The sequence below is a fragment of the Galleria mellonella genome, unplaced genomic scaffold (assembly GCF_026898425.1).
Source record: "Galleria mellonella isolate WM207_F2 unplaced genomic scaffold, CSIRO_AGI_GalMel_v1 utg56, whole genome shotgun sequence".
NCBI classification, from domain to species: Eukaryota; Metazoa; Arthropoda; class Insecta; order Lepidoptera; family Pyralidae; genus Galleria; species Galleria mellonella.
This window is the reverse complement of record NW_026442117.1, coordinates 1127196-1154136: the sequence shown is the minus strand read 5'-3', so window position 1 is coordinate 1154136 and position 26941 is coordinate 1127196. Positions and strand designations below refer to the sequence as shown.

General features: G+C 37.1%; 3 protein-coding genes across 5 annotated transcripts; 1 reads left to right on the top strand and 2 right to left on the bottom strand.

Moving 5' to 3' along the window:
• On the top strand, positions 1-15581 carry LOC116412654 (bromodomain-containing protein 4). Its single transcript, XM_052899069.1, has 6 exons — positions 1-58; positions 10831-10955; positions 11899-12022; positions 13064-13192; positions 13565-13789; positions 15208-15581. The coding sequence occupies exons 1-6, from the start codon at positions 38-40 to the stop codon at positions 15517-15519; spliced, it is 936 nt and encodes a 311-aa protein (XP_052755029.1). The 5' UTR covers positions 1-37; the 3' UTR covers positions 15520-15581.
• On the bottom strand, positions 6397-10101 carry LOC128201605 (uncharacterized). The gene is made up of 2 exons (XM_052899060.1): positions 9051-10101; positions 6397-8526 (listed from the first exon to the last, which is right to left on the bottom strand). Exon 2 carries the CDS (start codon positions 8519-8521, stop codon positions 6650-6652), a length of 1872 nt encoding a protein of 623 aa, XP_052755020.1. The 5' UTR covers positions 8522-8526; positions 9051-10101; the 3' UTR covers positions 6397-6649.
• Positions 13666-25307, bottom strand: LOC113521472 (uncharacterized). Of its 3 annotated transcripts, none has more exons than XR_008253325.1 (2): positions 17732-17922; positions 13666-13784 (listed from the first exon to the last, which is right to left on the bottom strand). XR_008253325.1 is itself a non-coding variant. In XM_026907040.3 (2 exons), the coding sequence occupies exon 1, from the start codon at positions 24785-24787 to the stop codon at positions 22733-22735; it is 2055 nt and encodes a 684-aa protein (XP_026762841.2). In that variant the 5' UTR covers positions 24788-25307; the 3' UTR covers positions 13687-13784; positions 22729-22732. The 3 variants fall into 3 exon arrangements, 1 of the variants encoding a protein (XP_026762841.2); XM_026907040.3 differs by lacking the exon at positions 17732-17922 and adding an exon at positions 22729-25307 and having other exon boundaries at positions 13687-13784; XR_008253324.1 differs by lacking the exon at positions 13666-13784 and adding an exon at positions 15316-15450.
• Between the last annotated feature and the right edge of the window lie 1634 nt (positions 25308-26941).

Here is a 26941-nt window from a genome sequence, read left to right as displayed (position 1 = left end):
GCGGCCTACGCCCGCGACGCGCCTCCGACTTGACGACATGGCGGCACTAGCGCGATTGGTACGTTCAAATCTGTTCTAAATTTAAAAAATAACAAATTAGGGAATAAGTTCACATGATGTCGGAATTAAAAAGAAAATATAAGTAGATCATAGACGATAACATTTTATTTTTTTATTTCAACAATCAAGCAAAGGTATTCTGTTATTATGCCATTATTTTAACGGTAACTTGCATCAGATTCGATAATTTATTTTTTTTATATGCACCGTATAGAGAGTGAAAGTGAAAAATAAAATGTAAAATACTTTGTTAATAACTACATTATAATTAGATTGTTATAATTGGCTTGCGTGTGATAAGTTGATAACTATGTGTGACGTCACGGTGGTTAACTGGTTTCTTTGTTGGTTGACTTCGATATAGTGCAGTGCTGTGTTGTTTCGTGAAATTATAGTGCGCTGGTGTTGATGTAGAGATAATAGCAATTATATACAGTAAATTCCATTCGAATATATAAAACTTATATATATATATATATATATATATATATATATATATATATATATATATATATATATATATATATATATATATATATATATATATATATATATATATATATATATATAATTTGAACACCTGCTTTATTAAACAGATATTACCACAGAATATAAAAACAGTACTTTTGGTATTGTAGTTTAGGATTTTATTGAAGATATTTTTTTATTATTATACCTGTCAATAACTGTCCACTATTAATAGGCCTTCCCCATAAACGAAATTTGGTCAGTAGTTGCCACGTTTGGCGTTGGTGATATTTTAAGAGGGCACTCTGCTACACATCTCTCGATCATTAAGTTTCCTTAGTCGCCTCTTACGACTCCCACGGGAATGAAAAGAGTAGCCCATTCTATGCCAGGACCGCGAGGCGGATTTCGTGCTGTTTTAAAATACAGGACATGTTTATTTGTATTTGTTAATGTAAGGCCATATTCGTAGTTAATTTAATTAGGCATTTAATTGATAGTACAGTTTTTTTGTTGATAAAAAAAAAAAAAATCAGTAAGAAGTAACAGAGCGTAAACAACATTTGTCAGGACAACAAGGGCATTAAGTACTACTTCAGACACCAGTTCTTCACAATACATTAACTTATGTAACCTCCAAAAATAAATGTATGAGAAATTTAAATAAATTATATATCTATCTATATATCATTAAAATTTGCAAGTATGTTTGTATTTCGGATACAATACAAGTTTTGTTTAACCGTAGTGTTGGATGTGCTTTTATAATCCGGGTCCATCCTTTATTGGGTACAGGCCTCTTCGTAAATTCCCTATTTGGCGTTCTCTTTTTGCCACGTGCATTCATATCTTTATAATTGGTGTGGTGATATTTTTTTATACCACTGAAGTGACAAATAAGCATACGACCCACCTGATAAACGGTTACCGTACCCTATGACGCTTACAATGCCAGAGGCATTGTGCCCGCGTCGCCGATCCCGAAGAAACTTTTTTATTCCTTTTTTTGAAGAACCCCACGCTGTAGTCTCTTAGAAAAAGCTCCACAGGGACTTCATTCCATACCTTGAGCGTTCGTTCTCATATTCTCCGCTCAGAACATGGTTTGTCTTTCGACGTTTTCTGACCAAGTCTTGGTCAAATCTTTTATCTATGGACATAGCTGTATCAACCTTAAAAATGTCGGGGGGAAAGGGATTTTTAGTAATGGAGACTGAGAATCCGATTGCTAGCAATATACCCAACCAGGTCTACCTCCTCGCGGTTCCCTCTGGAAACTATCATGGTTAATTCCCGATGAATTCATCATGATGGGCTAACTGGCCTGTTTTCATTCTCATCTATCACTCTTCACTGGTGCTCCGCCAGCGTATCCCGCTAGCGGTAGGCGGGGTTACCATACCATTTTCACCCATAAAAAAAAAACCCTAAAAATGTCTATAACTTTACATTACTATTATAAGTTTCAATAGAACATAAAGAGAATTTAAACAAATGAATAATTGTTCGACCATAAGATAGTATTTTATTGCATTTCGACAAAAGACACAGCGTTTAGTTTAACAACTTGTTAGCAAGGGTGGGCTTATCTCTGAAAGAGATCTCTTCCAGCCAACCCAGTGTAGTTAGAGAGAAAATAATTAGCGAGTCATTTTTAATAGTAGAATAAGTAAAATATAGATTAATCGATCGATTATTACGATTTATTATTGATTTTATTAAGAGAGTGTTTCTTTTGTGCTCTCAACAATATGCATACAAGGTTATTGATAGCTTTTAATTAAGTTTCATTGAAATATAGGTAGTTTTCATATTGGTATTGTTCAGAGCGTAATGCATGCTCCTACAGCCAAAAATACTTTGTGCTTAAATGAATTAGTAAATGGAATTAATTAGTTATAGTAGTAGATAACCTATTTAGTTAAAAGGACAGAGGGGAGAGGGATTGTTAGTAATGAGGAAGTTAGTCCCTCATTACTATCAATATATCAGGTCGACCTCCACGCGGTTCCCTCTTGAAACTATCATTACTAATTTATCGTTGAATTCGTCACGATGTGCTAACTGATCTACCTTTTCATCCTCACCAATCATCTCTCACTGGTGCCCTGCCAGTGTATACCAATAACGCAGGCAGGACTAGATAGATTAAAAAGAAATCAAAGTTGGCAATCAAAAATATTCTCTGAATTCACCACGTTCTAGAGTCACAAATTATAGGCATCAGTTCGTGTCGAGATACTCTATCTAAGGTGCATGATCTAAGCTACTGAGTAGTTCCATAAAAACTAGGTATGTTTATTTATGCTATTTAATATTACCCGGTCAGCAACATTGATATCAAGCCAACCGGTCCAGTAGTGAATGGCTAGGCTATCCGAACAGTGGCCTTCCTTTGGATTTCTGATTGTCACTCCCTTTGTATTGGCTCTGTTTCCGCCCACTTTAACATATATACATACATTTATATGTATATATTACACTTGTATAAAAAAAATACTCACTAACTGTTATACATATACATAGCCAAAGACTATGATTTTGTTTTTTTTTTAAAACACGATGCATATTCATGAATTTATAAAAGACAAAAATCAAGATTCCGTAATAAAAATTGCCTTTAAAACTATAATTAATTTACATAAGATTTAATTTTAAATCCCATAATTCGATTTTGTTAAGCCATAGATTATGTTATCCAATGTTATTGAATCCATTTGAATCCATGCCTTATAAAAAAAAATAAAAAAATTATCTTGAAGGTTTCCCGCCAAAAGTTCTTATTAAAAAGAAAGTCAGTTAAGACAAAGGAAATATTACTTATTACCTATATAGAATATGGTTTATGCTAAATCCTATTTAAATCTATTCAACAGTACAAATGCACAAAATTCCTAATATCTATATAAATTGTGATCTCTGCTATGACGACAGATTTTTCCAAATTAAGAAAAAACAAAGAGATAATATATAGTTGCATCAATTTATCCACAATGGGAGAGGCAAAGGAACTAAGTTATACAGCCTGATCTTTGTAAAAAAAAAAATAGATACACCTACTTAATCTATGTATTTTATATATGTTTATGATATGTCATACTTTACACAATATTGGATAATAATATCATTGTACCTACTTGTGGGGGTGTAGCGGTGTAATGCAATTATTTCCGCGTTCGATTCTCACGGCTAGTTTGATATCGGTGTCGAAGTACATTCATAATTGTACAATAAATTATATAGGTGGCTTAATTTTATTATATGAATCAAATTATTTTAACTTATGGTTATGGTAGAGTTTATGGAAATTTCTGCAGAGTTATAGGTACGTAAATTTCTGGTGGGACGTGTGTTCCCGACATAGAATGGGCCAACCCCTTTTTTCCCATGGGTGTCGTAAAAGGACACTAAGGGAACTTAATAGACGAGGGATGAACAGCAGCGTCGTTCTTAAAACACCACCAAAGTCTAACGGCAGTTGCCAATCCGCTTGCTAAGTTTGGCAACTACTGGCAAAACTCCCCTTATGCAAAAAGCCGGTGTTCAATCGTTTTTTTTTTATAGGTGATAATGAAATAGTAACTCCACCCGCGCTATCGGTATACGCTGATAGGGCACCAGTGAAGGATGATAGGTGAGGATGAAACAGGTCAGTTAGCCCATTATGACGAATTCAACGAGAATTGTTCACGATGGTTTCCAGGGGGAACCACGCGGAGGTTGACCTGATATTGCTAGCAACGGGGCTGTCAAACTCCATTGCTAACAATCCCTTCCCCCCGGTGTTCAATAGTAAATATATGTATATTTAACAAAAATAAAAAAAAAATAACATAATTTTTAAAAATTTTAATTAATTCATTTATAATAATTTGTTATATTCAAAGTAGTTGTAAATACAAATGCAAATTATTGCTAAATTATATTTATTAAACTTTTACTTACTAACTGTTAGCGTAAATACTCGTTATGGGGTGCTCAAGCAAATTGCTGCAGCAACGAGACATATAAAGAAATACTTTGACACGTAAAGTCGTCAATGCGTAAATTTTCGTCATTCCACTCGTTGTGCAAGTTAGAAGCTTATAGCGATAATGAAATAATGAAACACGGTTATTTCATTAAATGATATTCTTCATCCAAAGGTTGCCTGGAAGAGATCGCTCTTAGCGATAAGGTCGCCCATTGTTTTCTCATTGTGATTATTTCTTGTAATTATTTATATTTATAATAAGTTTACTATTGTAATCTTTTGGAGGAGATAATAAAGAGTATCTATCTATCTATCTAGAATTAAATATGAAACAATATAACATCAATTTTATAATTTTAAAGTAATAACTACCGATTTAATTTATTTGTAATTAGATCGAAAAAGCTCGACTAGTTTCGTAATCAATTCGTGATCCTTAATCATGAGCGACTGTGACGCGAGCACAAGCCCGACTGCGTAGCTTGGCCCGCTGAGCGCGGTTTTTCGATCAAATTACACGTAAATTGAACGGGTAGTTATTATTTTATGAAAAATAAACAAACTCACTTTCACATTTAGAATATTTCTTAGTAAAAATAACGTAATATGGCTTCACGATCGACTTGAAGAATCCGAGGTTGTCTTATCCTGGAAACACGGAACAAGGAAGTGCATTCCATTCCTTGGCAGTTCACGCTCATTTATAATCATGACACGAACTGCTTCATGGAATAAAAAAATAAGAAGTAAACTTAAATGGGATTGGACGGTTCCTATTAGCTTTATGGATCCCGATAGGTGGGCAAAGATTTTCATCCAGAAAGTGTCTACTGATGGACAGCGTCGCCGAGGCCAGCCCAGGAAGGGTGCCCTAGCGTGATGTCCTAGATACATTTAAAAGGAAATCGTTTAAGGTAGTGCAAAACAGGAACTTTTGGAAGAACATGGCGAAAGTTATTCGCTTGGGCACATCTGTCCCATTCGTGTTTCTACCGTGTAGCAGTTGTGTTTGCATGGCTGTGTTTTAGTTTGAAGGGCTATGCATTTATATGGCTGTGCATTTACAGGGTATAGAGGAACAACACCTGAGTTCTCAGGAATGGCAACGCATGAGGGTGTCATGGGCGAAACAGTATACTCTGTTATATCCATGGTACTGCTCATGTCAATCAGTCGCTGTTTGTTTGCCATCAGTTTGCTTGCCATTCTAAGTTGCATAATAAAATCATTGCCCAGCAGTGGGATATCATGAGTGAATAGAATAGAATAGAAAGGAAAATCGCGCACTCTTCTCACTTGTAGAGTAACAGTATTTTTTTAACAATAAGTAAGTTATTTTTCGTCACGCCACAAATAAGCCGACTGTAGTGTCAAGGTCACTGGCGGTTTACTTTAAAAACTACTTATTTAGTTATGTTCGCAATGACTGCTTAATGTTTTATTTTATAACTGCATTTTTTATAACCTACTTGAAGGATTTCGCCCGCGCGAAACGAGTTTTTCTTTACATACCTACACTTGTTAATTAAAAATATGAAAAATGCAATTTTTAAAATATAAAAAATGCTATTTTCAGTCTCTTTGTCAGTTTGTTAGTTTGTCCTTTTACATTATAAAATATATTATAAAGAAATTGTTATATATATACATATATATTTTTGTTATACAACTTAGAATGGCAAACAAGCTGACAGTCCACCTGATGGAAAGTGGTAACCGTCGCCTATCGTATATCGTAGACATGAGCAGTACCATGGACATAACAGAGTACACTGTTTCGCTCATGATATCTCTCACGCGTTGCCATTCCTGAGGACTCAGGTGTTATTCCTCTGTACCCTGTAAATTCACTGCCATATTCCACCCTTCAAACCGAAACACAGCCATGTAGAGATGGGCAATCCACCTGGGTGGGTTTAAAGTCTGGTGGGTAAAAACCGGGTGTTTTGGGTTTATTGGGTTTAAACCCCATAAACACCCAAATTTTTGGGTGTTTATGATTTTGTACTTCATCATCGTCATCTCAGCCGCAAGACGTCCACTATACTGGACATAGACAATATTATTATGCAGCCTACAGAATAAAAAACTTTTAATTTGATTTTGAGTTTATTAAGAAAGAGATGAAAGTAAAATGTAAAACTACAGTCAATCACTGTCAGATTCAGAGTTATTACAAGCGATGAATTGTATAGGTTCGATAGGCTCTATTTCGTCTAAACTGTTATGTTCATTTACTTGCTCAATGAAAGCTTCTAAGGTATTTTCTTCATTAAACTGAATGTCCTCGCATTCAGCTTTATGTTTAAGATTCCAGTTATAACAAATGAATGAAATTTTTTCAGTTCTTTCAGTTGTAAGTCGATTTCTTTTGTTATTATGTATGTAGCCTTGGATACTAAAGGAACGCTCAGTGGCTGCCGAAGTACAGGGAGCTGATAGAATACGAATCGCTACTTTGCTTAACTCAGTGGAACCACAAATACCTTTCCACCATATTAGGGGCTCAATGCTATCTAATGAGCTCCATACAAATCCTCTGGCCCAAAAGTTTTCTTTAGCTTTATAACACGCCAAATCTGCCATTACATTTGACAAACTTAAGTGTTGGCTTAAATTGTAGATAAACTCCATACCCTTAAGTTCTTCCTCTTGAGTAAGTTCGACTCCTAGAGTCCTGGGGTCTAGAATATATGCTGCAAAATGTATTGGCCTCATTGCCATATTGCATCTTGAAGATACTGATGTTAGAATCTGCTGTTTGCTTTCTTCGCTCAATGTCGAAATCTCATTTAATGCAAAACGTATCTTAGCTTGTACATCTCTAAATGTAATGTATGTGCGATGCAAACGATTCTGGTCGCTCTCTAAGTAAAATATGCTTTCAGTGACTGGTTCCAAAATACTTATACATTCCCCTGTCTTCGTCCAGAAATCATCACTTAGAATTAAATCTTTAATATCTCTTGAAATTACCACATCTTCTCTAACTGTTAATATTTGCAAAGCTATCTTATTTGCTTTCAAACTTTTTAACGAAGTAACATGACTTCCCCATCTTGTAGCACAAGGCAATTTTAGTGTTTGTGTAGAATCTTCACCCTGCCTTGATTTTATCAACAAGGAACTTAATCGTTGACTCCTTTTAACAGTTTTTATTATATTTATGGCTTGCATAATAAACACAGTTACTTCTTGTATCTTTACAATATCTTGGCACAACAAGTTAAGGATATGTGCACAGCAACCGAGAGGAACAACATGTGGATATTTGAGTTTTGTTAATTCGAATGCCTTTTGTATATTTCTAGCGTTATCGCCAATAAGTACAAGAAACTTATTTGCTCCATACACTTTCATTACTTTTTCAACTTCTTGGCTAAGGTATTCACTAGTGTGAGGATTACTTTCTGTATTCAAACTTTTAACGTATGCAGGTTGAGGTTTTGATATAAGAAAGTTTATTATTCCTTCATTTCTTAAATTAGACCAGCCATCGCACTGAAGGTGTAAGTAACTACAAGCATTTAGTTCCTCATTTAACTCAAAACGCATTTCTCTATATATTTTATCTAAGTATTTTGTCGCTAAAGCTTTACGTGAAGGTATTTTAAATTTTGGTTGCAATTTTTCGAAAAATTGTATCCATAAAGGATGTTGCACCATCGATAATGGCGTCCCTGTTACAAATATAGCTCTCGCTAATTCTGTTTTTATATGATCATCGGTGTCTTGAAACTCAGCATTTATTGTAGTGTTAGCAGACGACGAGGGGCTTATAAAAGAATCATTTGTCTCTATCTCTGACAGTCCAGACATTTTGGTTTTGGACGAGCTATCTTTTATAAGTTTCATAGAGTCTTTTAATGTTTCTGGAGATTTTGGACAAGTGATAAGATGTTGAAGCATTTTGGCAGCATTACTGAATTTGTAGACCTTATTACAAAGCTTGCAAGAAACAGACTTGTTTGGTAAAGTACGGTAGTGCTCCCATATGCGTAAATCTTTAGGTCTCCCCATTGAACCTAAAAAAATGAACGATGATTAGTTGGTCTGACGAAAATTCAACAATAGAGTGCCTATTTTTTTACAATGATTATTTCTTGTTATTTACAATAAATTTATTAAAAAAATAATAAAATAAATACAAAAAACCTTTGTAAAATTACATCTCCTCGGAGGATTAAACGCAGACGCTAGTTTATTATCGTATTGTTCTGTATTTTTCTCAGCAACTTCTTTAATTCGATTAGGTACTTACGCATATTATGTTAAAAATAAATATCTAGTACACATCTTAGGCTATCCACCATTATTATCCAATGACGACTCTCAGCTAACTATGCACTATCATCCAAAATAAACGTGTATGGAAAATTTTATCCCAGTCGGTTGAGTATTGAGGATAATTGCATCAACATACGAACATACCTACATACTTTTATTTACATAACGCAAGCTAAATAAAAGCTTGTAATAATACATCTAATTTTAAGTTAAAATTGTTAAGTGATCATGATATAATTGTATCATTCAAAAATCCACTTACCTTTAATTATTTCTTGTTAAGTATAAATATTATTTCAAATCTGCTCCCTTAATATGCACTTTTTTACTGCTTTTCCTACCTAACACGTTACCAGGAAGTCACGTTACCAGAGTCAGAGTAATAGTGAACACGTTTGACAGTGATTGTCGTCGCCTCATATTCAGCGTCGACGAATAGGGGAATCCCCAGTCATAATGTATTGCATGCGTGGCGGTCTTACTTCAAATCCATAAACAAAGAGATAATTACAGAACTCGATACTAGATGGCGCTGTTTTTGTTTGAAGAAAGTTTGCGGGCTAAAATACATAGAATTTCATCAATGACTTCCACAAAGAACAACATTTCTGTTTTTTCTAAGTCCGTATCTCTTCCGTATATTTCATAAGATATAAGCTTGGGCTACATTGTTATGCAACGTGATTTTGTCGCTGTCTTGCTAGCAGGGTTGACAGATATACGATTTAAATCGTACTCATACTATTATTTGTCTATTTTTTAATGTACGATCGTAAAGATTATGATCGTAATTCGCACAAAAACATACGACTTTTTGGTTACCTGGCAACATTTTTATTATGAAACGAACATGCTCACATCATCAGTCACATGCAACAATTTATTGGGGATTTCCCCTTCACATCTGGCAGTCCTGCTTGCTAGAATATAGGTAAGTCAGCCACAGTTACTGACGATCGATATTTAAAGGGTATTGTTTTTGTGCTAAATATTTCATAAAAACGTTATTTAATACTTTGTGGATTATTAATTTAGTTGATAATCACTGGAAGTAAAATGGATGCTAATTTGAGAGATCAAGATCTTCGTATAAAACAGTTAATAAAAGAAAATCTACGTAAGTACTCTTTTTATACCTAGGTAGGTAAGGTATAATAAACACAAAAGGTACTTAGATCGCGTGTGTTCGAAGCATTTATTCTAATAAATTTAATTTAAAATTGTAGAAAGAAAAAAATGTCTGCCAAGCCGTAGCCGAAGCCGATCTCCAAATATATTTGGCGATAGTGAGACCCAGTGTCCAGATGATTTACCCAGCGTCGTCGCAACAAAGAAAAAAACGAGGATAAAGTAAAAGAAAATTTACTGAAAGAAGAAACAAACTGTTCTAAATGCTTAATTTATGGAGAAGAGGATAAAAGAAATGAGTATTTCGGACTGTTAGTGGCTCAAGAATTTAAATATATACGGCCATGTGTGCGAACGAGGTGTTATGAAGAAATTTTAAAGTATCTACGGGAAGCAAAAGGCCAACATGTTGATCAACTGCAACATGAAAACACTGAAAATTAATTACTTTCATTTTATTATATATAGATTTTTAAAATTTCCTGAAATATTATTAGTTAACGTTTTATTTAATATTGTAGAATTGATCAATACAATTTATAAAAATAATTTATTGGTATTACTTACATATTTTCAAAAAAATACGTAAAAACCTATTTTTTTGGGTGATTATGGGAGTTTATGGGTGTTTATTGGGTTTTTACCAAAGCACCGGGTTTAAACCCGGTGCTTTGCCCATCTGTACAGCCATGCAAACACAACTGCTTCACGGCAGAAACACGAATGGGACAGAGGTCCAAGCAAACCATTTTTGTACAAAGTCTCCCTCTGGTTTTTATGTTATAAATCCGACTGTTTTTTAAAGAATTACTTTAGCGTGTTTAAATAAATAAGCTTTTCCAGTTTTTATTAGATAATCTTTCCGATATTATAAAATAGGTTTAGGTGATATATGAAACGGTTTTTTTTTTCAGTTTCTGGTAGGTCTGGTGGCGTGTGCGCACGCGCAGTACGCGGAGGAGCGCGCGCCGCGGTACATCGCGTCCGAGTCCAAGCCCACAGCCGCGCCTCCGGTCGCCATTCTTAAGCAGATCAACAGGTATATTAATTTACTGAATTTACTGGGTACATAGGAATAATACCTGAGTCCTCAGGAATGGCAACGCATGGGGGGTATCATGGGTGAAACAGTATACTCTGTTATGTCCATGGTACTGCTCATGTCTATAGGCGACGGTTAACACTTTCCATCAGGTGGGCCGTCAGCTTGTTTGCCATTCTAAGTTGTATAAAAAAAATATATAAATTTTTATACTACTTAAAATGATAAGCTGACGGCCTACCTGATGAAAAGTGGTAACCATCGCTTATAGACTAGGCATAGGTAATATGGATACAGGGGAGAAAGAGATTATTAATAATAGGTTCTAACTGCCCCATGGCTAGCAATATAGGGTACCTGATAGGGTATCAGGTCGACCTCCACACGGTTCTCTTCTGGAAACTATCGTTATTATTTTATCGTTGAATTCGTCACGATGGGCTAATTGACCTGCCTTTTCATCCTCACCTATCACTGGTACCTTATTAGCGCAGGCGGAGTTACCATTCCATTATCATCCATTAAAAAAAACTACCTTAGTCCCCAGGAATAACAACGCATGTTGTGTATCATAAACGACACAGTTTATGTTTAGTTTATTGTTTTTTTTTTCCTTTTTTATGTTCATAATACCGTGTCTATAGGCGACGGTTATCACTTTCCATCAGATGAGCAATCAGCTAGTTCGCCATTAAAATTTTTTTTTCATTCTAAGTTGTATAAACTTAGAATGGTAAACAAGCTGACGGCCCACCTGATGGAAAGTGGTAACCGTTGCCTATAGACATGAGTAATACCATCAACATAACAGAGTATACTGTTTCGCCCATGATGTGTTATTCCTCTGTACCCAGTAATTGCAAAAAAAGTCGCATATTTATTTCTTAAAAATTTTTTTTAACATCAATTTAATCTTTTTCTTTCTTTACATTCATTACAGACACAACGAGGATGGCTCATACACCTACGGATACGAAGCGGCAGACGGCTCCTTTAAAATTGAAACCAAATCCCCCTCCGGAGAGGTGAAAGGCAAATATGGGTACAAGGATGATACTGGCAAGGTGATTTATTATATTTTTTTTCTCAAACATGCTTGGAAATGTGAGCATTATTGTGACAATATTCTTAGAGATAAATCAAAATTGCCGTACTGGCCAGATACATGCGGGCAGCGGCCGGCAAAAGTTGTATGGAAATCCATCGTGTTTTGCGGCCAGATAAATTACTATATAAACTCATATCTGTCCTGTAATTTAAAAATAGAATGACCTTTTACTTCGAAACATGGCTACCAAGAAGGTAACTAATAAAAAGTTTTATTGAAATTTCAAACTGGCTTGCATATAGAAAGCCGTTTATTGAAAAAAAAAAACGAACATTATGGCGCGTGAAAAATTGTTATTGTTCGTTACTCGTCATTGAACTTAAAAAGTAAAATTGTGTTTTTGATGTCCGCGCATAGTTTGAGAAAAGTACTATACAAGCCTTGACCATAACTAGGCATTGATGGACTCACATATGTGTGCCTCGGCTACGCTTTGGCCCACATTTGCACGTTCGTCCATCAATGCCTCAGTTGCTGGCCGCTGCAGTAATGTACTAATAAACTCTTAATGTACCTAGTGTTTTCCGAAACTTTAGGATACCCTTTGTAAAAATCTGAAGTTGATAAAAATGAAAAAAAAAAAACGCCTTTTAAAATGAAATAGCACGTATACAAACAAGCAAAAGTGCAATTATTATTATTATTCAAATGGATGACAATGGTATGGTAACCCGTTAGATACGCTGGCGGAGCACCAGTGAAGGGTGATAGATGAGAATGAAAACAGGCCGGTTAGCCTATCATGATGATTTCATCAGGAATTAACCATGATAGTTTCCAGGGGGAACCGCGAGGAGGTCGACCTGGTTGGGTATATTGCTAGCAATGGGATTCTCAGTCTCCATTACTAACAATTCCTTTCCCCCCCAACCCATATAGGTTATATCCTAACTTAACAGGTAGGATACTTTGAAGACTGATTTACGTGTGCAGAACCGCGTGAAACAACTAGTAAGTAACAGTATTAATATAAAAGATACATGTTTTCTTTCACCAGGTGCGTGTTATCGAGTACGGGGCGAACAAGTACGGTTTCCAGCCAGCAGGTGAAGGTATCACCGTCGCGCCGCCCACGCTGGTGGATGAGTCCACCAGGCAAGAGGGACTGAGGGCCAGCAAGTCGCAGGTTAGTCCTAATTTCTTTTATAGCTTTTATATATATAATATATAATAAAAAAGCTGACGGCCCACCTGTTGGAAAGTGGTAACCGTCGCCTATAGACATGAGCAGTACCGTGAACATAACAGAGTATACTGTTTCGCCCATGATACCCCCATGCGTTGCCATTCCTGAGGACTGGGGGACTGGATCCCACCCTTCAAACCGAAACACAGCCATGCAAACACAACTGCTTCACGGTTGAAACACGAATGGGCTCTTCTCAGCAGATTACAACTTTCCGAACCCTGCAGCAAATAAAAAAAAAACGATTTAAAAGTGTTTGTAAACAAGTATATTTGCATAAAGATGACTTGAATTTCCTATGACCGTTTCCAGGGAGGTCGCGCACCAGTGCAGCAACAGTATGACTACGACTACGACGAGCCGGCAGCGCCTGCCCCGCGGCCGCAGCCCCGCGAGAGGCCTACATACCGAGCGCCACCACCCCCTCCCCCTGCCCCGCCGCAGCCGCGACCACAGCCCCGGCCGCAGTACAGGCCTGCACCACCACCGCAACCGCAGTACAGGCCCGCGCCGCAGTCTGCTCCCACACCACCTAAGGTATTACACATAAAGGGGAGAAGATTGTTAGTAATGAGGTCTAATGAGGGTGATAATGGTATGGTAACCCCACCCGCGCTACCGGTATACACCGGCGAGGCACCGGTGAGGGATGATAGGTAACGGTGAAAGCAGGTCAGTTAGCCCATCGTGACGAATTCCACTAGAATTAACCATGATAGTTTCCAGGGGGAACCGCGTGAAGGTCAACCTGGTAGGGTGTATTGCTAGCAATGGGTTCATTAGACCCTATTACTAACAATCCCTTTCCCCCCAATATACCCTTTTCAGGTCAACCTCCAAGCATTACCTGATACCAATTTCTCCTAGAAACCACCGTAGTTATTTTTTGTGGAATTCGCCATAATGGGTTAAGTGACCTGGTGTCATCTTCACCTATCATTTCTCATTGGTACCTCACCAGTGTATACAATAGCGCAGACAAGGTTGTCACTCTGTGAAGTCAAGGGTTTCTAAGCCGTCTTCATTATACATGGAGACCTTTGACGTCCTTGACCCAAGAAATAGGTTAATAATTGACAAAAATGGAATGGTAACCCAGCTCTACCTATCCTATTGGTTTACACTATCGGTATACGTTGGAAATAGAAATAATATTTATTTAAATAGATCGTCCTTTTCTTATGATATTTTTATGCTATATTCGAAATGTTATCTGCTGAGAAGAACTCGCAAGGAACTAGACAATTAGGCTCTTAATTCTAATTATGTATAAAATAATTTAAACTTAGACTAGGTCAGTTAATCTGTCGCTTCGATTTTACCAAAAAAAGTTTATTCATTAACTTAGCCTAGGTGTTAAAACTTGAGTTTTTTTTTTTATACATCTTAGAATGGCAAACAAGCTGACGGCCCACCTGATGGAAAGTGGTAACCGTCGCCTTTAGACATGAGCAGTACCATGGACATAACAGAGTATACTGTTTCGCCCATGATACCCCCCATCCGTTGCCATTCCTGAGGACTCAGATGTTATTCCTCTGTACCCAGTAAATTCACGCCATATCCCACCCTTCAAACCGAAACACAGCCATGCAAACATAACTGCTTCATGGTTGAAACACGAATGGGACAGAGGTACCCAAGCAATCGACTTTTGTACAAAGTCTCCCTCTGGTATGGTATAAATTCATGATAACAATACTAAATGCAAATAAAATATTGCAATGACCTTGAAAGTAGATAACAGCTTCTTACGTCAACTTATTCTCAAATTATAACGTTTTATAATAGGTAGTAAAAAGGATTTTTAATAAAAAGTACAAAATTTTGACATTAGCAATTTGTCTATACAACCTTAGGACTCAGAACGTTCGCTGTTTCAGTAAAGAATTAAAAAATATCTTCGATAACACGTCTTAGTTTCATGAAAATATCTATTTATTTGATTATTCCAGCCTACATTCTTCGCTGGCGCAGCGCCAGCACCAGTACCGGTCCAAGACAGCTTCTTCAGCCCTTCACCCCAGCCGGCCAGGCAGTACAAACCGCAACAGGACTTCAGACCAGCACCGCAATTCGCTCCCAAACCCCACATCGAGTACCAAGACTACGAGGAACCAGCCCAGCACAGATTTCCTTCTGCCAACCAGTTCGCTCAACAAAGAAGCTCGCAGCCGTTCTCAATGCTGGATCAGCTCCTGAAAGAATATTCCCTGCCTCAAGGAGGAGCAGCTCCCCTACACGATATCACCTTTGGATCCTACTAATTTAGGGAGAACATCTCATTTTTTTTTGTAAATATTTAGTGTATTTTTTTTATATTAGAAAAAAAAAAACCTAGATTTGTTTCATGATTCTTTCGATTTAAAATTTAATCAATCCGTATTAAAATTGTTCCTTCTCCTTGTATACATTTGACCTCAAACAAAATCTATTCGTGGGAAATTTGACGGATTATTGGCACAATTGGTAATGATGATGCCCATGAAAGATGGCGACAGCTTGGCCCTGCCACGTTACAATCAAATGTATTAGGCGAAATGCCAGCAAATATGTTATTTCTGAGTTACTACTTCTACTCGTAGGATGGTGCACTCTGATCTCCATACTGTTACGGGGTTCCTTATAAGTGAACATGGAATGGTAACCCCACACGCTTCACCCATACACCCCGGAGGGACACTAGTGAGAGATTATATAGATGAGTTTGGAAGCAGGTTTTTAGTCCATCGTAACGAATTCAACAAGAATTTACCACGATGGTTTTCAGGGGAAACCACGTAGAGATCGACCTAATATTATTAGTAATTAATATTGCTAGCAATTAGAGTGTTAGACGCTAACACTAACTATCTTTTTCCCCCCTGGATATAGGGTTAGGACCCATGATATTAGGCGTTGACTATCTACTGCTGAATATAGGCCTCCACATTGGGGAGATTTGTCAGTAGTTGCCATGTTTAACAAGCGGGTTGGTAACCGCGGTTTTTTTTGATGGGTGAAAATGGAATGGTAACCCCGCCTGCGCTAACGGGATACGCTGGCGGAGCACCAGTGAAGGGTGATAGATGAGAATGAAAACAGGCCAGTTAGCCCATCATGATGAATTCATCAGGAATTAACCATGATAGCTTTCAGGGGGAACCACGAGGAGGTCGACCTGGTTAAGTATATTGCTAGCAATGGGATTCTCAGTCTCCATTACTAACAATCCCTTTCTCCCCGGCAACCGCGGTTAGGCTTTGGTGATGTTTGAAGACGCTCCTACCTATCCCTCAATCATTAAGTTCCTTTAGTCACCTCTTATCCACATGAAAGGAATGGGTGGCCTATTCTATGCGGGGTCCACATGGCTATAGGTTTTTTTTTTAAATAGGTGATAATGGAATGATAACCCCACCCGCGCTATCGGTATACACCGGCGGGACACCAGTGATCGGTGAGGATGAAGTAGGTCAGTTAGCCCATCGTGGTGAATTCAACAAGAATTGTTCATGATGGTTTCCAGGGGGAACCACGTGGAGGTTAAGCTAATAGGGCATATTGCTAGCAATGCGGCTGTCAAACTACATTGCTTACAATCCCTTCCATTATCACGTATTAAAATAGTACTGGCTCTCTAGACAAGTCACAAGCGAATTTGTCAATGGAATAGACATCGTTAGCGAGTTCGTGAGATAGAATGTCGTAAGAGGCGACTAAAGGAAGTCAACGGTCGAGGGTTAGGCAGCAGCGTCTCTCTTGAAATATTTCCAAAGCCTAACTGCATTTGTCAACCGTACAAAGCGTGACAAGTACTGGCAAAACTCCCTTTTTTTATACAACTTAGAATGGCAAACAAGCTGACGGCCCACCTGATGGAAAGTGGTAACCGTCGCCTATAGACATGAGCAGTGCCATGGACATAACAGAGTATACTGTTTCGCCCATGATACCCCCCACGCGTTGCCATTCCTCAGGTGTTATTCCTCTGTACCCAGTAAATTCACGCCATTTCCCACCCTTCAAACCGAAACACAGCCATGCAAACACACATGCTTCACGGTTGAAACACGAATGGGACAGAGGTACCCAAGCAATCAACTTTTGTACAAAGTCTCCCTCTGGTGAGTATGGAACAGGCCTATATCCAGCAGTGGACAGTAAATGTCTGGTACAATACGAAGTACTGGGGGAGGAAAGGGATTGTTAGTAATGAGATTTAATAACCTCATTACTAGCAATACACCCTATCAGGCCGACATCCACGCTGTGTCCCCTGGAAACCATAGTAGTTAATTCTGATTCAATTAGTCACTGTGGGCCAACTGACCTGCCATCATTCTCACCTGTCACCCTTCACTGGTGCCCCATCAGCGTATACCGATATCGCAGGCGGGGTAACTACACCATCTTTACCCATAAAAAAAAACAACGAAGTACTTGTATATGCGTAGCTAAGTAGAAAAATAAGAGAACAATTGTAGAATTAACACCAACCTGTTTATCTTTATACACCACGTAATTTACATTACACAATGATCCATAATAACGCACTCTCATTGTGTTGCTGGGTTTTTTTTTTCAAAGCAGCCCCGAGGCCGTGGGACACCATTCTTTACACATGATGGGAATAAACTAGACAGACACATGTGTCGTTTCCCAGTGCGTTGCATAATTGAACGTTAATAGAGCAGTCAGTTAATACTCTTAATGTATAGGCGCGATTCGATCAGACGTGACCTTAATTCTCTTGTTATTTACATTCTGTTTATAAGCGTCTGGTGTTTGTTTTAGCTTTATGTACATCATTTATACTGGCAAGGTGGGGTAAATCAAATCGAATCATATTTATTCTTTTGCTATGTTACATGGCACAATAAGAAGTTACATATACAAGTAGGCACAAAACATGCAGCACCCAATAGAGGTATGCAAATGTTAAACTGTATTTAGCCTCTACATTATATTGCAATTCTAAAGTCCAAATGTTATTTAGAATAGGTTATTAAATCTGCTTTGTAAATGATATAATAAATCAAAATAGGCCACCCATTCCGTTTCTGTTGTTGTCGTAAGAATTTTGTGGTAGAGGGATGCACAATGTCTCTATAAAATCATTACTAAAAACCTAATTGCGGTGCCAAGCGTGGCAATTAGATGCTAGCAAAGCTCTTCTTATGGGGAAGGCCTTTGTTTTGCATTGGATAATTAATAACTAATATATATATATATATATATATATATATATATATATATATATATATATAATTGTATCGTCTTCTAGTGCCTATCTCAGCTGTCATGACCGTTTCGATTTAGTGAAATTACAGGAAATATTTATATAGACAAAATTTGAAGTTTTTTTTTAAAATCAACACCATTATATAAGTTGCGTAAATAAGAAAATATATATTATATTTTAATGTAATCACTACACGATTAATTTACATGTAATTTAATCGAGAAACCTCGATTAGTTTCGGGTTGCATATCCGCTTATGACTAAGGGTACCGGACGGTTGCTTTTTCTTTTTCGATTACACATATGTTAAAATACATATAAGTTAATCAGGTAGTTTTTACATTGAAATATATCGAATATATATTCAAATTCAGACCTCTATTATTCACTATGATCTTAAATATAAATAATTGTTACTTTATTCAATTGACTTAAGATCTAAATTTGTGTGATACTGTTTCACTTACTAATGTATCCAGTTCCTAAAAATGTGTTGACTGCTCTGTCAAAACAATAAACACTATTTTGTTTCTTTATTGTCCGGAAATAACGTGTTACATATTACGTGCCGTGTGCACTGTGCATGCTTGAGATGAGTTTTAAAGTGGATGAAGTAATTTAGAAGCATTTGACACTAGACTCCTTCTGTTTTTTTTTTTTTTTTGATGTATGAAAATGGTATGGTAACCCCGCCTGCGCTAACGGGATACGCTGGCGGAGCACCAGTGAAGGGTGATAGATGAGAATGAAAACAGACCAGTTAGCTCGTCATGATGAATTCATCAAGAATTAATCATGATAGTTTCCAGGGGGAACCGCGAGGAGGTCGCCCTGGTTGAGTATATTGCTAACAATAGGATTCTCAGTCTCCATTACTAACAATCCCTTCCCCCCAACAACGGCTGGTTTGACTCGTTTTTAGGATCGATGAAAGCATCGATGTAATGTAGGATTAATATGTATTAATTATTCTATATGTTTGTATGTTAATTCGTCTTAAAATATATTAATATTTTTATTAAATAAAAATATTTATTTCATGTACAAATTGTTTCCGCTAGTCCAATGCACCGCCATTTGCTCTCTCTGTTTAGAGCAACGGTTGAATGGTAGAGGACGCCATATTTCAGTGCGAGCAAATGTATAAATAAATAAATTGTAAGATTACATCTTTCATATTTTGCTACGGAACCGTTAGAACATTTGACCAGTTGCTACTAAAATTGTGTACGTTAATAGCGCTTCCATTTACTGCTCACCCTTATGCAAGAGCCACGTCCGTGAAGGTTGACCATTGTATGACATTTTTGGTAAGATCTTAACAATGCATAATGTATAGCCTACACTCACATTAAAAAAAAAACCATTAGTATGTCTGTTGAGTTCACATGTCTCTAAATAAAGTTATGAATTGTATATTAAATCCGGATTCAGCATCATTATTCTTTAAAAAAGTATATTGATTTTTCTTCAAAGTCGGTAAAGCGCATTTGACACCCCTAGTGTTGCAGGCGTCCATAGGCTACAGTGATCGATTACCATCAGACGGGCTGTATTTATTTTTTTATACAACTTAGAAGGGCAAACAGGCTGACGGCCCACCTGATGGAAAGTGGTAACCGTCGTCTATAGATATGAGCAGTACCATGGACATAACAGAGTATACTATTTCGCCCATGATACCCCCCATTCGTTGCCATTCCTGAGGACTCAGGTGTTATTCCTCTGTACGCTTTAAATTCACGCCATATCCAACCCTTTAAACCGAAACACAGCCATGCAAATACAACTGATTTACGGTCGAAACACGAATGGGACAGAGGTACCCAAGCAAACGACTTTTCTTCAAATTGTTTGCCTTCTTTTTGTTAAAAAATAAATTTCAAACGTTGTTCATCCAAGGAACGAGAAAGCTGAGATTCCATCTTGTAATAGATCAGCCTGCGTTTGTTTGTAAAGTGGCAATGTGGTATTAGATTGGCCATTGCTGTCAAGCTGAGTAGCTTGTCGATCTTACGAATTATATCGGTCACAACAGAGGAATAACACCTGAGTCCTCAGGAATGGTAACGCATGGGGGGTATCATGGGCGAAACAGTCTTTGTTATGTCCATGGTACTGCTCATGTCTATAGGCGACAATTAACACTTTCCATTAGTTGGGCCGTCAGCTTGTTTGCAAATCTAGTTGTATAGTTAATAAAAAAAAACTAGAAGGCATTAATGGGTAATGAATACGGATTTTTTTATAGTAAGATAAATGTATGAAGAATTTTAATTAAATCTGATTTTGTGGTTTCTCACTATGACTAATTAGACTCGTAAATCACGTCTACGAGTATTTCCTTGACAGTTTGCGGAAATATGTACATTTATGCATGTGTAGTGTATTAAGTTACGCTGAAACATTCTTATATATGTGTACATTTTCTTTATCAGATAGAATTCCAGTGAGTAAATTATTTTTTTAATTACACCTTACATGTGTTGTTTAATTACAGTGACCCAAACTTTAATTAAATTATATTTAATTAAATAGAAATAAATTAGTGTCAGTTACACAGATTTTATGTAACATAATTAAATTGAGATCTTGTGAAATTATTTGAATTAAGTATTGGCACAACATTTCAGACATTTTATTTCATTGTGTGTTAAAGATAAAATCCAAATTTGCTCACATTGTCTTGTGAGTAAATTTGTATTTTTTAATACATATAATTTTAATTACTATATTATTCTATATATTCTAGAGTGTAATAAAGAATATGTTATTATTATTTTAATAATAACTTGTTGTGTTTTTTTACGTCATTTGTATGAGGAATTTTTCTATTTTCTTACGAGATAAGTATTTTACTACTATAAAAATCTAGGACTACATTATCACTATAGTAAATTTCATCAAATTTTATCTAGTAATTTGGTCGGTTTGTGTATTCACAAATACGGAATTGTTATAGTTTTATATGTAGGGGTTTCAAGAAAAATTTAAATGTTTAAAAAGATATATAAATATTAGCATATATATATGTTAAAATACACGATTTTTAATATTTACACCTTTTCCAATGGGTAAATATTACTATATATATATATATATATATATATATATATATATATATATATATATATATATATATATATATATATATATATATATATATATATATATGCATTTAAGTTTTACTAATGTTTTTTATACAACTTAGAATGGCAAACAAGCTAACGACCCACCTGATGGAAAGTGGTAACCGTCGCCTATAGACATGAGCGGTACTATGGAATATATATAAGTAATAGATTTAATTTTATAAGTAAGAAAAATTTAATAAAATATTTAATCACGAATAGGACAAATTTTTGTAATCTTTTAAAATGCGTATATCTGTGTAACAGTTAAAACCCAGTAAGACTAGCAATAATAGTTATTGACTTTCTGTAAAAGGTCTCAAATTTGATTCTCGGTACAAATATTTGTGTAAATTTTATTAGACTGTTTAAAAGTTTGAATACAAAGTTATAGCAGATCTCTGTGGACGAGTACTGGTCAAATTATAAAGTAAATATATCCAGCGACATAATGGCGGCTGGTTTGACCCAATAACTGTCTGGTGTAATATTGGTCATTGTTACGACTAGTTCTGAGTGCAAGACTTAGTTTAACATATGTACCCGTAGTCTAATAATAAAATATCATTGCAACATTCTATTCTGAATGATATTTAGACATAAGAGTCGACATTTGATCGATATTCTACACAAAATGTTAGTTTAACGACCTAGATTCAAAATTGTGTTTCAAATTAATATGAAACTATTATATTTCTTTGACTGACGGTCAAACACACAAGGGAAACTGTGAGAGCTACAAACAAGAAACTTTGTATAAAAGAACCTCTTCAAGCTCAATAAATATTGCATATAAACGAACAATGGACAAGTTTATACGAAATTATATTTGGCAAAACCTGTCATTTATTGTACGTAATTTTATATACGAATCTGTAAGATCCATTAGGAGGTAGTCAGAGAGAAACAAGTGATCGTATACTTTTAATTATTCAAATATTGAACTGTAGTTAAATTTTACACCATTGTTAGATACGTGAGGAATATAATAAAACATCACTTTAGCTTAACGTAGGTTCATTAATAAAATTACAAAAAAAATATTTACACTACATTTGAGTATTGCATAGACCTAAAGGTATCACTCGAATTAATTACTCTAGCAAGTACAGGAAAAGTACCTCATTATCTCTGCATGGACCTCTTGTCGTCCGTAGAGCCGTCTTCTCCAAGGATCTGGACGTTCCTGACCTGCTTTCTCGGGGGTGCAGCGGTGGTCAGCTCGGTAGGTGGCGCTGGTGTTGGCATAAAGTCAGGACTGATCGCCAGCATCAACATCTTCAACAGTAAAGTTTCTCGAACGTCCGGTGGTAAGTACTCGGGAGATTCCTCGATATGATTCGATGATGCGCTCACTGTATCATACGGTCTATACATCCTACGTCGAGGAATATAACGCTGACTTTCATATTGGGAATTGTCGTAACTCGGCACTTGGTTTGAATACGCTTCTTGCTGCCTGTACTGCTGCTGATCGAATCTATAATCGTAGCGGTCATCACCCTGGTACCGCCGATTATCAAACCTGTAATACTGAGGTTGCTCTTGCCGGAATAGGTGTACCGGCTGATACGCCGGTCCAGGCGACACAATCTGGTCCATTAAAGCTTGCAGACGGTTCTGCCGTAATATCAGAATCTGGAGCAAGCGTTTCAAGTCCCTTGTACTGACTGGAGCAGATATTGAACTCATTTCGTCGATCGGTTCATATCGCGGTTGGATTATCGCTGGAGTTTGAGGTTGGGTTACATGGTATGGATTAACAAATCTCGCTTGATACCCCTGAATTGGAACACCTCTCTCATCCACTGGAATAGGGATAATTCTAGTCACAGGTCTGATTTCGTACGGTGCAGCGGTTGCAGGTTCGGATGTTGTTTTAGTTTGCGGCGGTGGTGATGTCTCCCTCACGTACTGTGGCTCCAGTACTTTGTTCGGATATTCATAGTGAAGAAAGGGCCGCTGATTTCCAATAGGCACAGCAGCTCCAGGGTTGTCTTTTAAGTACTCACGTGTCCGGAAGTGAACAGCTGCTTGCGGTCTTCTGTAAATAGGTTGTTGATGGTATAACCTATCGTCTTCACTTTCAGTTGGTATATGAATAACTGGCACTGGGTTAGTGGTCACAACGTTTTCCTGGTTGAAAACACGGCCTGTACTTGCTTCAACAGTAGTCTCTTGATCCTGACTTTGTGCTTCCTGGTATTGCTGATGAATCTTTTGCCTTGCAGCTACTAAAGAATGTATAGGCACAAGTCTCGGACGTGGTGTGGTGGTAGTGAACAACGGGCGCACAGTTCCAAGAGACAGATGACTTCCATATACATCAGTGGAGTCATCACCAACTGATTGTTGTAAGCTGACCATATGTGGATTAGGACTGGTTCCGGTCAGCTCTCGGCGGATAGTATTCGCTTTATTAACATCTTGTTCAGGGCCCTTTTCAGTTATATGTTCATAAACTGGTTTCACTGTCGTCGGTAGTTTAGTTGTTTGTTTCGTAATTAAATCATCACTCACTGTAGTTGGCATAGGTTTTAAAATTTGAGTTCGCGACTTAACACTGTCTTCTGACTTTGGTTTGTAAAGATTCAGGATATTACTTGTAGTTTCTTCTGGTTTTTGTTTTTCTGTTGTAGTTTCGGCGGTTGCTGCTCTCGTCGAACTCGCAATTAGCCTCCTTCTAGGTATAGGCTGGATGACAGTTCCCCTTGTTGTATAAATACTTCTAGTTGGATATACGATGGTCGCTAATGGCCTTCTAGTAGTCGAAGATATAGTTTTGTTCATCCTTACTATCATAGTTGGTGTGCTCGGTGTAGTGCTGCTAGTCGTCACCGGTACCGGTGTACTATCACTTGATGAAGAATATGTCACGCGCTTGATTTCACCATCCTGATCTATGTACCCGAAGGTCCCTTTCACGTTGCCCAAGACATCTCTACTTTCGATCTTGAACGTGCCATCATCAGCTTCGTAACCGATGGTGTACGAGCCGTCATCGTTCAATCGGCGTATCTGCTTAACGATCTCTACTTTAGATGGGTCACCAGTTTCGCTCGCTTTCAAGATTTCTTTGGTGGCATTAACAGCAGGTATTTCAGTGGTAGCATCTTTGGTTACGTCTGTTTGGGAAGCGGTCGCGATGGTGAGGCACACGAGTATGACGAGGCGGATCATCTCGCTAGGTCAGCCGCAGCGGCATGTCGGCGCTACGGCTGCGCCCGCGCAGCTCGCTCCCCTATATAAAATATCGCCCCACTCGCCAACCTCGCCGTGCGAATGCCTTGCGCAAACGCCACCATTGTTGTCATTTCATTATCTGAAACGGAAAATCTTTTTTCGTCGCACTCACCTGTGCCGTAAGATCCCAATTGTTTAATTGTCCGAGCCGTTTTGTAAAACTGCGAGCATGTGGACAGTTTTTTTTTTTTATTTTTATTTCAGTAACTTCGCCAGCGACGCATTCTCCGAGTCACTAAGGTCATATATTTGCTCAAACGCAACTGTATAAAAATTTAATTGCCCGATTGTTTCTATAATATTGTTAGTTAATTTATGCTGGGGCGTGTTGTTTGCGTACATATTCCCACGGTTGTATTCAATGTCGCGTTTAATTACTTGTAGTGCTTTTTGGGTCGGTTTTAAATTAATGTTGTACTCGTAAGGTGTCTGATGCCGCAACAAATTGAATCTCCTTGCGGTCGATGTGAAATATTAGTTAAATAATTTAGCCCTTATTTGCGTATTCCAAAATTATCATACATTTTCATAGCACTTTTATTGTCTCTCCCATTTGCGGTTGGTAATAGTGGAGAGTCATTATTGTCCGTGGGAATACACTAAGGTATAATATCCAAGTCCTCAGAAGTCCGTTGTTCTATGAACAAAGGTAGTATTGTACTATTTATTTAACTTTATAATGCATTTTTAATGATTATTAGTTAAATTTATTAGTGTAATTTAAATTTCTGATGAATGAATTACATCGTAATCTAATCATATAGACAGATACCCAGTATTTTCTCATAGAATATGTAATTATAAAATAATATGTAAGTATAAAAACTTAAGTCTTAATTTAAACTTTAAAAAGCTCGACTAATTTCGGAATTAACAGAGGGAGACTTTATACAAAAATCGATTGCTTGGATACCTCTGTCCCATTCGTGTTTCAACCGTGAAGCAGTTGTGTTTGCATGGCTGTGTTTCGGTTTGAAGGATGGTATATGGCATGAATTTACTGGGTACATAGGAATAACACCTGAGTCCTCAGGAATGACAATGGGGTGTATCATGGGCGAAACAGTATACTCTGTTATGTCCATGGTACTGCTCATGTGTATAGGCGACGGTTGCCACTTTTCATCAGGTGGGCCGTCAGCTTGTTTGCCATTCTTAGTTATATAAAAAAAATCTATTCGTGGTCTTTATTCATAAGTGGCTGTAAGGCGAACACGAGCTTAAAAAACTAAGCTAGTGAAGCTTTTTCGATCTAGTTACATATAAGTTTAACCGGTGGTTATTATGGTACATTAAAAACATATATTTTGTGCTTACAAAACTTTCAACAATAGAATATTTTTATTTGCCAGTATAACATTACATATTACTAATTGTAGGCTTTTTTCTTTGAGGGATGATAATGGAATGGTAACCCCGCCTGCGCTAACGGTATACGCTGGCGGGGCACCAGCGAGAGATGATACTTTAGAATGAATAGGCAGCTCAGTTAGCCCATCGTGATGAATACACTTGGAATTCAGCATGATGGTTTCCAGGGGGACCACGGAGAGATCGATCTATCAGGGTATATTGTTAGCATTGAGAGTGGTAATGCGCATTACTAACAATCCCTTCCCCCCACTAATTGTAAGCTACCGTCACAATTATTAAGTAACGCTCAGGCTGTGGAATGAGCTCCCTGCCGAGATTTTCCCTAGAGACTACAATATGGGTTTTTCAAAAAGGGTGTATTAAGGTTTCTTGAGGATCGGCAACGCGCACGTGACACACCTAATGTTGCAAGTGTCCAAAAGTTGCAATAACCATTTACCATCAGACGGGCCATATGCTTCTTTGGCATCTTAGTAGTATAAAAAAATGCCTATTTATATAGTGATTTAAAAAGTAAGATCTGAATTAATCAATGCCTATTTTTTAATAGGTGATAATGGAATGGTAACCTCGTCTACGCTGTCAGTATACGCTGACCGAGCATCAGTGAATGAGGATAGGTGGAGATAAAAGGCAGGTCAGTTGGCCTATGCCTATAATTTGACAAGAATTCATCACAATGGTATCCAGGAGGAACCGCATGAAAGTCGATCTAAT

Excerpts from the sequence above, each read along its gene's own strand:
- LOC113521472 (XM_026907040.3), bottom strand. The coding sequence starts at position 24,787 with ATGATCCGCCTCGTCATACTCGTGTGCCTCACCATCGCGACCGCTTCC.
- LOC128201605 (XM_052899060.1), bottom strand. The coding sequence starts at position 8,521 with ATGGGGAGACCTAAAGATTTACGCATATGGGAGCACTACCGTACTTTA.
- LOC116412654 (XM_052899069.1), top strand. The coding sequence starts at position 38 with ATGGCGGCACTAGCGCGATTG. Across the intron at positions 59-10,830 it reads TGGCGGCACTAGCGCGATTG|TTTCTGGTAGGTCTGGTGGC; the intron begins GTACGTTCAAAT and ends TTTTTTTTTCAG. Across the intron at positions 13,790-15,207 it reads CTGCTCCCACACCACCTAAG|CCTACATTCTTCGCTGGCGC; the intron begins GTATTACACATA and ends TGATTATTCCAG.